The sequence below is a fragment of the Diaphorina citri genome, unplaced genomic scaffold (assembly GCF_000475195.1).
Source record: "Diaphorina citri unplaced genomic scaffold, Diaci psyllid genome assembly version 1.1 scaffold1407, whole genome shotgun sequence".
Classification (NCBI taxonomy): Eukaryota; Metazoa; Arthropoda; class Insecta; order Hemiptera; family Psyllidae; genus Diaphorina; species Diaphorina citri.
In genome coordinates, this window is record NW_007378833.1 from 1 (window position 1) to 13,862 (window position 13,862).

The window sequence follows — 13,862 nt, forward strand, 5'->3', positions numbered from 1 at the left end:
AAAAAAAGTTGATTGATCATAAAGAAGTGGACATCCTACATCTTATAGTGTATAAGCATCGCCCTCAAATATTCAATAGGGACTTCTCATAAATCTATCGAGTAAATATGTAGGTATAACTTACATAAGTGAGTTTATTTTGTACTGTTCTTGAGGTGAATCATCAACATAAGCATGGCAATTATCGAATCCTGTGTCTGAACATTCTTCTCAGGCAAAAATGGAATCTCCAAACTGGAATACAAAATATCAGAAGAAACTAAGTAAGTTATCAAGTAGGTGTTATATGTTTTGAAGTTGTATGGTGTACCCGAATTCCCTGAACCTGACCCAGTAAACAATATAATCTGAACATATTTGTGTGTCAACATGTTTAATCAATTTTCGTAATAATGCTACATAACATGTCATTTTGAAAATGTGATTCAAAAACGAATTGCCTCAAACAAAAGTGGATAACTTACCATTATTCATTGGAAGAATTCCGGTTTGATGAAGCTGAGAAGATCGTTAGTGGACATCTGAGTGATCTGACTCAAATTATCTGAATTGACCAAACTGTTCATCTGCTGAGGTATTGTCACAGGTGGTGTGGCCATGGTGGGGGGCTCTTTAGATTTCTCCAGAGGAGGTACAGTAGATACAATGATGTCTAACATTTGCTGGGATGCTGCTGTAGTAGTTGAAGCTATAAGGTTAAGGATCTGTTCTTCAGACTTTGTGATCATGTTGGAGTCAGGTTCTGGAACCAAAGTGTTGTTGGCGGGGTCAAGTTTACTAGGAGGTTTGGATAATTGTGTCATTGGGGTCATATAGTTGATCAGATCAGTGGATAGTTTGGGTTCGCTGACTAACACAGGTTGTTCAGCCTGGAGATCTTTAGATTCCTGCATCAAATATTGCATGAGACGATGTTTTGGTGGAAACATGGTAGCACACTCATCTGATTTATTGAGAAGAATAGTGCGAGAGGTGTCTTCCTGTGAAATGGGAACAGAGGGAGGCTGCGAGTTAGAATCCTCCATACCTTGAGAATAAGCAAGTTGAGAAGGACTTGATGTGCTCAGCTGAGGACTAAGTGAAGCTTCAGAGCATTGATCCGACATAAGAGAGCCACTGGCTTGAGAGAAACTGTCACTCATACTTTGAATAAGTTGTTGAGAGCTTGAATCATTCAAACTTTGAATGAGTTGCTGGGAGCTCGAGTCACTCATACCTTGGATTAGTTGTTGAGGGTTTGAATCATTCATATTTTGAATGAGTTGTTGGGGGCTTGACTCACTCATACTTTGCATTAGTTGTTGGGGGCTTGAGTCATTCATATTTTGAATGAGTTGTTGAGGGCTTGACTCATTCATTTGAATGAGTTGTTGAGGACTTGAATCACTCATACTTTGCATTAGTTGTTGGGGGCTTGAGTCATTCATATTTTGAATGAGTTGTTGAGGGCTTGACTCATTCATTTGAATGAGTTGTTGGGGGCTTGGATCACTCATACTTTGCATTAGTTGTTGGGGGCTTGAGTCATTCATTTGAATGAGTTGTTGAGGACTTGAATCACTCATATTTTGCATGATTTGTTGGGAACTAGAATCATGCAATCTTTGAATGAGTTGTTGAATGAGTTGTTGAGGACTTGAATCACTCATATTTTGCATGATTTGTTGGGAACTAGAATCATGCAATCTTTGAATGAGTTGTTGGGAGCTCGAATCACTTATACTTTCAATCAGTTGTTGGGGGCTAGCATCATTCATTTGAATGAGTTGTGGAGGGCTTGAGTCACCCATATTTTGAATCAGTTGTTGTGGGCTTGATTCACTCATTTGAATGAGTTGTTGTGGGCTTGACTCATTCATTTGAATTAGTTGTTGAGGGCTAGATTCATTCATACTTTGAATGAGTTGTCGGGAGCTCGAGTCATTCATACTTTGAATGAGTTGTTGGGAGCTTGAGTTATTCATACTTTGAATGAGTTGTTGGGAGCTCGAGTCATTCATACTTTGAATGAGTTGTTGGGAGCTCGAGTCATTCATACTTTGAATGAGTTGTTGGGAGCTCGAGTCATTCATACTTTGAATGAGTTGTTGGGAGCCCGGTTCACTCATCAGGTCATTGGTTTCCTGCAGTTGTCGTTTAAGTTCCTCTTCAGTTTTCTGTATGATTTGGTCAAGTTTGTGCTGCGTTTTGTCAATGATTTGTTGCAGAAGTAGCTGATCGGATGGTGTAGACATAGAGTTTGCTGCTTCGGTTGTGATGATACTCTGTATGATGCTATGTTGTGTTGGACTATCCGCTACAGACTTGGTGATCATATCTTGAATCAGCTGCTGCTCAGGGTTGGGTTCTGATGTTAGAAGTGCCTGCACAGGCATCATAGATGTGTCACTAGGTGCTTGAGTTGACAACAGCTGCAGGGGTTGAATGTGTGAGTCTGCAGCTGAGTTGACAATGGCATCCAGTTTCTGTGCTGAGCTCATTGCAGGCTCCATCTGTTTGCCTCCAGAATACATGATAGGGAGAGGGGTACTCATGAGAGACATGGGCGGTATGAGGTGGGGTTCACTCTTGATAGGAGGCAGCGTGGACCAGAGCTGTGTCGTGTCGGGCGTGTAGACAAACGCCTGCCGTTCACTGGACAATAGTCTGCCAAAGCGATCACTAGATACAACTCTGATGGAAACGGTGACTGGCTCCTTGATGTCTAAATGTTCATAGGGAGGGACCTTGCAAACCAAATGAGACTGAAAGAAGAAGAATGAGAAGGCAGCACGTAAGTTTCTGCTATAAAAAACAAATTAATTAATTTCAATATGGAAAAAATCAATGAGAGAAACAGTCAATAAAATTTATTGATGAGCTGCCCAAAGTTTGGGTTGCCAGATGACATAGCAAATAAGGGAATACATATCAGATGAAAGATAGACTCTGCATCTGGTCCATAAAGCAAGATAGAGAAGGAAGAACAAATCAAGAGGGGAATCACGAGTACAGGAAAAGAAATTCTTACCTGTTGCAAAAATTTTTATCGTCAGTCTCTAAATCAGCCCTAGGGTAATGGCTTTGGGCTGACATTTGCTTTGGGCTACAAAAAAATTACGAGTTGATGCCCTTCGCACTCAACCTTTGCTATTTCTTTAGCAAGGAAAATTTCAGGCTGATATCCTCCCTGTTTAACGTCCCCCAGCCAGACTAATAATAATAAATTGTGGTCCCAGTCATTAGAATTAGCTCACCTTATAAGAAGACAGAGAGAAGTTGTTTCATAGATAAGCAATCTGATTGGCTAAAGATGTTAAAATCGACCAATCAGATGGCTAAATGGTTAAGCTTACCTTATGAAAAGACAGAGAGAAGTTGTTTCATACATTAAGCAATCTGATTGGCTAAAGATGTTAAAATCAACCAATCAGATAGCTAAATGGTTAATCTCACCTTATGAAAAGACAGAGAGAAGTTGTTTCATACATTAAGCAAAACTGATGGGCTAAAGATGTTAAAATCAACCAATCAGATGGCTAAATGGTTAAGCTTACCTTATGAAAAGACAGAGAGAAGTTGTTTCATACATTAAGCAATCTGATTGGCTAAAGATGTTAAAATCAACCAATCAGATGGCTAAATGGTTAAGCTTACCTTATGAGAAGACAGAGAGAAGTTGTTTCAGACATTAAGCAATCTGATTGGCTAAAGATTTTAAAATCAACAAATCAGATGGCTAAATGGTTAAGCTTACCTTATGAGAAGACCAAGAGAAATTATTTCATGAATAAAGGAATTTGACTGTCTAAAGATTTTAAAATCAACCAATCAGATGGCTAAATGGTTAAGCTTACCTTATGAGAAGACCAAGAGAAATTATTTCATGGATAAAGGAATTTGATTGTCTAAAGATTTTAAAATCAACCAATCAGATGGCTAAATGGTTAAGCTTACCTTAATTGATGAGCTGCTCAAAGTTTGGGTTGCCAGATGACATAGCAAATAAGGGAATACATATCAGATGAAAGATAGACTCTGCATCCGGTCCATAAAGCAAGATAGAGAAGGAAGAACAAATCAAGAGGGGAATCACGAGTACAGGAAAAGAAATTCTTACCTGTTGCAAAAATTCCTTATCCGGGAGTACAGACTCTTCCCATTGGCATATATCTGCCACCATCTTCTGGAACTTCACTTGAGTGTCCTTGAGAAAGTTCTTGCCTAGAATGGCGTCAGGGTGGCTGAGGGTTGTGATTCCAGAGAATGATGATCGAACCCAAGTCCTGAGTCGTTAGAATTGTCGCACGGGTCTAGGGGTCGCACAGGTTCTCTCTTCACTGAAATGAACAACGAAATCTCGTTAGCTCAAGAAAAGTTCAGCGCCTCCTGTCACAGGACATGAGGTGAGGGACTTTTTGCAGATCTCTGGAACTCCGGGGGGTTGGTCTGTAAAAACAAAAAAGACATTATTGTTTTATTTACACATATCACTCGTAATCCTTGTTAAAAATTAAATTGATATTACAAATATTGCAGCATTGCAGAGAACAAGGCTGAGGTGGAGAGGTTTCGTGAATAGTCGACCTGTTCTACCAAACAGAACGACTTGGGATTAGGATACCATATCCTCGATATGTATGTAAAACAAATATAATTAATTCTTCATTCTAACTCTTGAAGGAGGCCCTTGCCAGCAATGGTGTCGGTAGGGCTAACCTTAAAAAGTTCAGCGCCTCCTGTCACAGGACATGAGGTGAGGGACTTTTTGCAGATCTCTGGAACTCCGGGGGGTTGATCTGTAAAAACAAAAAAGACATTATTGTTTTATTTACACGTATCACTCGTAATCCTTGTTAAAAATTGAATTGATATTACAAATATTGCAGCATTGCAGAGAACAAGGCTGAGGTGGAGAGATTTCGTGAATAGTCGACCTGTTCTACCAAACAGAACGACTTAGGATTAGGATACCATATCCTCGATATGTATGTAAAACAAATATAATTAATTCTTCATTCTAACTCTTGAAAGAGGTCCTTGCCAGCAATGGTGTCGGTAGGGCTAACCTTGAAATACAAGAGACCTTGTTTAGACTGGGGTAAAGGGACTTTTTAATCCTATTCGTTAGCTCAAAAACTCGAACAAAATCTCAATTAAATTTCCAATGAAATATTTCAAATTGCCAGCCTTGTTAGCTTGGTTGGTAGCGGGTCTGCCTTGTCCACGGGTTCGATTTCCGCCCGGGACGGATTTTATCCTGAAGGGATAAGGTTCGTTCTCGGAACGGCTGGCTTTCTCCTATCCCGTCTTCCTTCTCTCTTCGATTTCGGGACGATAAGAACCCCAGCAGTTACCGTTCCCTCTGTCAAACCTCTTGAAACATAATAATAATAATAAAACATTTCAAATTCAGACTGGGCTCAAAATCTGAAGCAAAATTTTCTTTAAATTTTAATCAAAAAATTCAAAATCTTGGATAGATCAGTAGGAGGGAAAACATATGAAATCGTAGGTACTTACCAACAACTCGGGGTCTGTTGAGAACTTTCCTATGTCTTTGCAAGCCATTTACCACTCCGACTCGCATAGCTCCTGGAACAGAAGTAAATGGAAAATGCTCTCTAGTAAAATAGTAAAACTCTAATCTAAATTTTCACATTTTTTATGTTATGAGTCATCGGTCCAATATCCTAATATGTTAAAGCAGTCAGTGGTCTGCAAACCTTGTCGAAAGCACTGCACAGGTTAGTTAATAAATACTATTGTCGAGTCAAATTGGTTCTTAAAAGGTCAAAATTCTGAAAACTCAAACTTCAAAGCGACCATAATATTCAATAGTTTAACGGTTTAACCAATATACTTTCAAAATGAATCTATCAACTCCTGGGCCCTCCTGGTCCCATGGGTTGAACCCTACTTTGGGGTCTTGGAGATACTCATTTCAGGATATTTCTGACTAAGCACAATATGTAGTAATGCAGTTCCTTTAATTCCTCAAGAAATCAACATCAGAAATCTCTCTTTAGAGTCCTTAGTCAGCAACCTATGAAAGCCGTTTAGGCATTTTCTAAGTGAAACCAATTTTAACTGCATGCTACTTGCGTACAGGTGTTCTAGGTGCGTACCAGAAAACTAAAATCCTTTAGTTAGTACAATTTTGTCAAAATATCAAAGTGGGATAACAACAGGAAGTCCTCAGATTCCTAAAAATAAACAGGAAGTCCTCAGATTCCTAAAAATAAAAGTTTCAGCTCCGTGCAAAGGATATACCTATGTGCACTCAGCCTCATGAAGACAATGCATACAATTCTTACTTGCATACGGGAGACCTACTGGATGAGTAACACTGTGTACTTTTTTCTTCTTTTTCATAAATGCCCAATCAATCGGTACAAATTTTTTGCTCAAGTATATCTTTGGAAACCATCATTCATATTATTTAATCCCTTATTATCTAATAGACAATACAAATTATACTATTTTCAAAGAACATGTGTTTTAAACACATTCTACATTGCATGTTACAGCTGAGTGTTGGGAGTCAAGTCTGTACTAAGCTACAATAGCTCCAATAAGTCTCATTCTAAATGTGACTTTTGACTGCTCACATAAAGAAAAGTGTGTATGTAAAACATTAGAAACTCATCAATGAATGAGGAGCAAACCCTCAGCATTTGAGGAGGAAAGTTATGCTCATATTAAAAACTAAAATCCTTTAGTTAGTACAATTTTGTCAAAATATCAAAGTGGGATAACAACAGGAAGTCCTGAGATTCCTAAAAATAAAAGTTTCAGTTCCGTGCAAAGAATATACCTAGGTGCACTCAGCCTCATGAAGACAATGAAGTAACTTTTTTGATGATATGTACCTACTTGACTCTTTTTGTCAAGTGATTTTATTGGTTACAAGTTACAATTAATCCACAGAGAAAATGCAATCTTACATGCAATGAGGGAATGTAATTATTGCCTAGAGGGTACCCTCTGAAAAAAAGCCAACAAATAAGTGCTTAACTGGCAGAAATACCACTGAATAATTTTACATAAAACCATTAGTTTTCTCTTCTATCTTTTTGACCAATATATGCACACCATGTATATTTGAAAATCACAAAACATGCAAATACCCGAGAGGTTGCTTCATTACACAAGAGGTAACAACTTCCCTGAAAAAACTAAAATCCTTTAGTTAGTACAATTTTGTCAAAATATCAAAGTGGGATAACAACAGGAAGTCCTCAGATTCCTAAAAATAAAAGTTTCAGCTCCGTGCAAAGGATATACCTATGTGCACTCAGCCTCATGAAGACAATGAAGTAACTTTTTTGATGATATGTACCTACTTGACTCTTTTTGTCAAGTGATTTTATTGGTTACAAGTTACAATTAATCCACATAGAAAATGCAATATTACATGCAACGAGGGAATGTAATTATTGCCTAGAGGGTACCCTCTGAAAAAAAGCCAACAAATAAGTGCTTAACTGGCAGAAATACCACTGAATAATTTTACATAAAACCATTAGTTTTCTCTTCTATCTTTTTGAATTCTATTTGGGTTTAAATCTTTGCCCTTTGGTCTCACAACTCACACAGACTGCTGGGGTAAAGGGACTTTTTAGTCTCATTCGAGCAGGATAAACAAGGTATATTCTATTCTAACTCTATTTTTTGGATGGCCATCCAAAGGTTGGATGGAGACCAAAACTTATATCGTATAGTGAATTACTAAAAGTAGTAACCTATGGCTTATGGTTGGGACCACAATACGAGTTTAAATTTAATTTTTAACTCTTGGATTTTTTTAATGGCATTGGTAAAATGGCCTCTGGCCCGACCATACAGCCATAACTATTAGATCAAGCTATCTTTATATGTAGATTGAAACTAACAAATGAGATTGGATCGGATTGATTAATCCAAGAGCTAAACTCAGCTTAAACTTTGATTGTGATTCTGGCTATTATTTATGTAATGGACTGGGTCCGTAATTCAACTTACTGCACATGATGGGATGGGATGCCACTTGCAAGACCTCGGTTTCCCGGGTACCCGGATGAATGATGGTTGTGCGAAACACCATGCGACATCGTGTAGACCTCTTCTTATTCTTGGCTGATGAATCCTCGGGAAATCTTTGTTCCACATCCACGTTACGCTCTTTCAATATCCCAACACAGTCACACCTATAACATTATGACAAGAGGAGTAAGGATGTTGAATTGCCAGTCTAGTTTTTAGCTTGGGGGTAGCTCGTCTACCCTGTAAGCGCTAGGTATTCACAGAGCCGAAAAAACTTCGACCCAGCCGAGAATCGAACTCGGGACCTCCGGAATGCATGCTTTTTTGAAAGGATTTTTAATAAGATCATTTTAAAAGGGACATGACTTTGAATGTCACGAACTTTTTGAGAGGAACTGCTGGCAAAATAAGAGTCTTTATTCTTAAGTGGGCAGTCTACATTAAGTATTTGAATTGAATTGATTTGAGAATATTAGGTACCTATTTAAATTGAATTGATTTGAGAATATTAAGTACCTATTTAAATTGAATTGATCTGCGAATACATATTAGGTATTTGAATTGAATTAACTTGAGAACACTTACGTCACAGACATATCCTTGCTCGGATCAAAGTCAATATCTATGATGACGGTGCCATCGGTTTTCTTCTCCAGACAAGGTGTAGAATTCTTGCCGGCCACCCGACAAGCTTGGTAGAACATGTGAGGCGCTATCTTGCCCTGGTCAGTTCCTATGAACACCTCCAGAGTAGCGGGACCATTGTAACCAACCAACTGGAAAATAAACATACAGTATTATTTTATTTTTTATTGACATTTATCAAAGTACACAGTATTCAATAGAATTTTTTGCCGGTCTAGTTAGCTTGGTTGGTAGCTCGTCTAAATTTTAAGCGCCGGGCCGCGGGTTCCATTCTCACCCGGGGCGGATTTTATCATGAACGAACACTGCCTCGACAACATAGATTGACCTCGTCGATCGACAGCTGGTCGACTACGTTTGGAGTTATTATTATGGCCTTTATTGTCACATTCATACAAGAACGGTACCTACACACTGCCCATCTATCCGGGAACAATCAATGTTCCAAAGGATAGGTGGGTTGGAAAATTTTGAACAGTCGTAGTTGACACAACTTGGAGTCAGCCGTCTTGAGGGCCATGTTGTCTTGGACTTTACGGAAACCTCTTGACGGCAGAAGTTGTTTCATACATTAAGCAATCTGATTGGCTAAAGATGTTAAAATCAACCAATCAGATAGCTAAATGGTTAAGCTTACCTGACAGCGCCCCTGCTCCCTTCTGTCTGATAGCGTGCCCTATGCTATTGCTCAGGCTGACTTGTGATCTCTAGATATATGCTAGGATCTCTATAACTACTATTATTAGGTGTTGACCACTCACCTTAACCACGGGAAATCCATTGCCGCTTTTATCTTTGACGGCACCTCTACTTCCTTCTGTCTGATAGCGCGCCCTATGTTGTTGCTCAGGCTGACTTGTGATTTCCAGACACTAGGAGATTCTTAATTGTCATATAAGACTCTATACACCTAACAGGAGCTATCGCTACACATTTGACAGTTGTTTACCCTTTACCCCAAGGTGGTGCCTCTTGAAAGGTACAATCGAAGTTTTGTCATAAATGACAATATTTCATCTTTTTGTCGCATGACAGTGTTTCATCATATCTTCTCCTGCCATTCACCACCATGCCACGAAGGTACAGACGGGTATATCCAAGAGTTGTCAATACGAAAATTTTGAAGTGCAATTTAATTTGTGTGCGGAGCTGAAGATTTCGTGTTGGTGAATTATTATTATTATTATTATTTTAACATTTATCAAAGTACACAGTATTCAATAGAATTTTTGCCGGCCTAGTTAGCTTGGTTGGTAGCTCGTCTGAATTTTAAGCGCCGGGCCGCGGGTTCCATTCCCACCCGGGGCGGATTTTATCATGAACGAATTATTATTTTTTAACATTTATCAAAGTACACAGTATTCAATAGAATTTTTTGCCGGTCTAGTTAGCTTGGTTGGTAGCTCGTCTGAATTTTAAGCGCCGGGCCGCGGGTTCCATTCCCACCCGGGGCGGATTTTATCATGAACGAACACTGCCTCGACAACATAGATTGACCTTGTCGATCGACAGCTGGTCGACTACGTTTGGACACACCTTTAAACACTCAACAACGGGAAATCCATTACCGCTCTTATTTTTAACAGCGCCTCTGCTTCCTTCTGTCTGATAGCGCGCCCTATGTTGTTGCTCAGACTGACTTGTGATCTCCAGACACTAGGATCTCTCTGACTATTATTAAACGTGAACCACTCACCTTAACTACGGGAAATCCATTGCCGCTCTTATCTTTGACGGCACCTCTACTTCCTTCTGTCTGATAGCGCGCCCTATGTTGTTGCTCAGGCTGACTTGTGATTTCCAGACACTAGGTACGTTTGGACACACCTTTAAACACTCAACAACGGGAACCTATGTTGTTGCTCAGGCTGACTTGTGATCTCCAGACACTAGGATCTCTATTACTATTATTAAACGTCAACCACTCACCTTAACCACGGGAAATCCATTGCCGCTCTTATCTTTGACGGCTCCTCTGCTTCCTTCTGTCTGATAGCGCGCCCTATGTTGTTGCTCAGGCTGACTTGTGATTTCCAGATATACACTAGGATCTCGCACCGAGTAGCTGATGCTGGCAGAATTCTGCGCCGTGATGTTACTCAAACGTTTCCCATACAGGCGACGGCCAGGCCGTGTGGGGGCCACTGAACTGCTGCTGGCCATGCTGGGAATGATGAAAAATAAATTAATTTTTAAATAAGACCGAGTAGCTGATGCTGGCAGAATTCTGCGCCGTGATGTTACTCAAACGTTTCCCATACAGGCGACGGCCAGGCCGTGTGGGGGCCACTGAACTGCTGCTGGCCATGCTGGGAATGATGAAAAATAAATTAATTTTTAAATAAGTGGCCGTGTGGGGGCCACTGAACTGCTGCTGGCGATGCTGGGAATGATGAAAAATAAATTAATTTTTAAATAAGTTATTTAATAAATAAGTGATTAAAAAAAAGAGAGAGAGAGAGGCAACTGTTTGATAGAGGCAACTGTAACTGCCAAGGTCTGATCGTCCGAAATCGAAGAGAGAAGGAAAACGGGACCGGAGAAAGCTAGCCGTTCCGAGAACGAACCTTATCCGGTCAGGATAAAATCCGCCCCGGGCAGGAATCGAACCTGCGGCCTAGCGCTTACAAGGCAGACGCACTAGCAACCAAGCTAACAAGGCTGGCTGCATTGATGGAATTTTAATAAATAAGTGATTTAAAAAAAAAGAGAGAGAGAGAGAGAGAGGCAACTGTTTGATAGAGGCAACTGTAACTGCCAAGGTCTGATCGTCCGAAATCGAAGAGAGAAGTAAAACGGGACCGGAGAAAGATAGCCGTTCCGAGAACGAACCTTATCCGGTCACGATAAAATCCACCCCGGGCAGGAATCGAACCTGCGGCCTAGCGCTTACAAGGCAGACGCACTAGCAACCAAGCTAACAAGGCTGGCTGCATTGATGGAAAATAACTATGGTAAATTTCAAACCATTTAAAAATCCCACTCTGAGGCTTCCGTCAAACAGCCCCAAAAGATCTTGCTTGGACTGGAGTAAACCAATAAAGAACCAAATGTATTACGTATTCTACCTCGGACCATTTAAAAAGCCCACTCTGAGGCTTCCGTCAAACAGCCTCAAAAGATGTTCGAATCTACGAAGATCTTGCTTGGACTGGAGTAAACCAATAAGGAACCAAATGTATTACGTATTCTACCTCGGTTGGTATTTGTACTAACCTGCACAGAGGTAGAGGGTTCTGCGGGAATGTAAAGTTCGCATTGGCATTGTCAGACTCGACTTTGACAGTGGGGGTGGGACGTCTCCTCTTGAAATCTGGGGGATCTTCGGTCCGATGTCGAGTGGGAAGCTCCAGGCTCCAGCATGTCTGAAATACAAAGTCTGTATTTATTCTTCTTACGATGTACCGTGTTCAAATCGATTATCGTCAGCCTCTGAATCAGCCCCAGGGCGATTGCTTGGGACTGACATTTGGAGCGACCAGTGGCGGCATTACCAGTGTAAAAAGATTGATGATAGGAGTAGATGAGATTTAATTGTCGGCACTTAATAATGCTGTACAAAAGTTGTGAAGAAGCTCTCTGCTTTATCACAAATAATTCATCATTTTTTGATCATTTATAGTAAGGAAAATTTTAGGCTGGTCTCTCCTCCCTGTTTAAAATCCCCCAGCCAGATAAATAATAATCATTAAAAAAAAAAAAACTCAAAATTGTATATGTATGTAATTAACTTACCCTATGAGAAGTGAGAAGACCATGACAAGTTGTTTCATGGATTAAGCAAAACTGATTGGCTAAAGATGTTAAAATCAACCAATCAGATGGCTAAATGGTTAAGCTTACCTTATGAAAAGACAAAAGTTGTTTCATACATTAAGCAATCTGATTGGCTAAAGATGTTAAAATCAACCAATCAGATGGCTAAATGGTTAAGCTTACCTTATGAGAAGACTGAGAGAAGTTGTTTCATACATAAGCAATCTGATTGGCTAAAGATGTTAAAATCAACCAATCAGATGGCTAAATGGTTAAGCTTACCTTATGAGAAGACAGAAGTTGTTACTATTCCTTAATCTAAATGATCTGTTTTTCATTGATCAAACAAAATCAACCCTACTTTCAATTCGACCCTTTATTTATTTTGTCGGTCCGTTTATATCAAAACATGGCAAACATGGTCAACAAGGACATTTTTTGGAGGTTATTTCTTGGGCCAAATTGGGCCTTTGCAGGGATTATGATTCATCATTGTAAGTTGGACATTGCTCAGAGCTCTATGAAAATTATTCTTCTTCTACAACTTTCATTATTAATAAGCACTTACAAAGGTATTATAAACCTATAAACAAACAAATTCTATTCTATTCTTATCTAAAATTATAAATGTCTCAGTTTAATTACAGCACTACCCTTTCACTTCAAGACAGTTACTGTTGACTGTTGGATTGCATGGGTCAAACCTATTATAGATAGTAAGGGTCAAACCTATGGATATGTACTTTGTACACAAGGATGCGTATGTATTGTTCTCTATGGGTCAAATCTTTTAACCATCTTTTCAACTTTTCCTGGGCTGATGGCCAATTGACAATAGACTCATCTTAATGTAATACATAGCAGACATGATTTCCAGCTCTAAAAGTCAGCAAAATGTGTTTCCAAATGAATCTTTTGTAACACTTCCAAGGGGATAGTAATGCAGATGAATGGAACAATAAAAATTATATTGGTGAAATATTCCACCAGGATTGAAAGGATCATTGGGTTGATAGAAAACAAATTAAGACATGAGGTGTCCATGTTTATCTGTTTTCTTTTTATACATCAAGGTCATTACTTACTGACTATCATATATCCTAAAACTGAATCAATATTAGCTTCATGCAAAACGACCTAATATTATAGTCTAGTCAAATCAAACACAAAAGGGTCAATCTAGATGGGGGGAAAATCCTATTTGAAAATTGGTTATTTTTAGGTAGGTAGGAACTTGAGTTTCAGGAGAAGTCGTAGTTTCTAGGGGATGAGTTGAGTGGTGGGAAGATCTCTAAATTTGTTATCACTTTGTATTACAACAGTTATAGCAAAGCTATACTAGTAATGAGAAAGTATTGAAATCGGTACAAATTTTTCGCTCAGGTATATCTTTGGAAACCATCATTCATATTATTTAATCCCTTATTATCTAATAGACAATACAAATGATTCCGTGA

The 13,862-nt window shown here is 39.2% G+C and overlaps 1 protein-coding gene across 1 annotated transcript in view; it reads right to left on the reverse strand.

The window, feature by feature from the left end:
- Positions 1–78: 78 nt before the first annotated feature.
- LOC103515732 (nuclear factor of activated T-cells 5) overlaps positions 79–13,862 on the reverse strand; it is a 14,813-nt gene continuing 1,029 nt past the window's right edge. The window contains exons 2-10 of the mRNA XM_026828327.1: positions 11,866–12,014; positions 10,579–10,813; positions 8,590–8,780; positions 7,984–8,168; positions 4,702–4,778; positions 4,100–4,210; positions 1,687–2,744; positions 465–1,602; positions 79–234 (exon numbers count right to left, since the gene is read on the reverse strand). Of these exons, the coding sequence (XP_026684128.1) occupies positions 471–1,602; positions 1,687–2,744; positions 4,100–4,210; positions 4,702–4,778; positions 7,984–8,168; positions 8,590–8,780; positions 10,579–10,813; positions 11,866–12,014 (3,138 nt within the window). The 3' untranslated portion in view covers positions 79–234; positions 465–470. The remainder of the gene's footprint in view (positions 235–464; positions 1,603–1,686; positions 2,745–4,099; positions 4,211–4,701; positions 4,779–7,983; positions 8,169–8,589; positions 8,781–10,578; positions 10,814–11,865; positions 12,015–13,862) is intronic.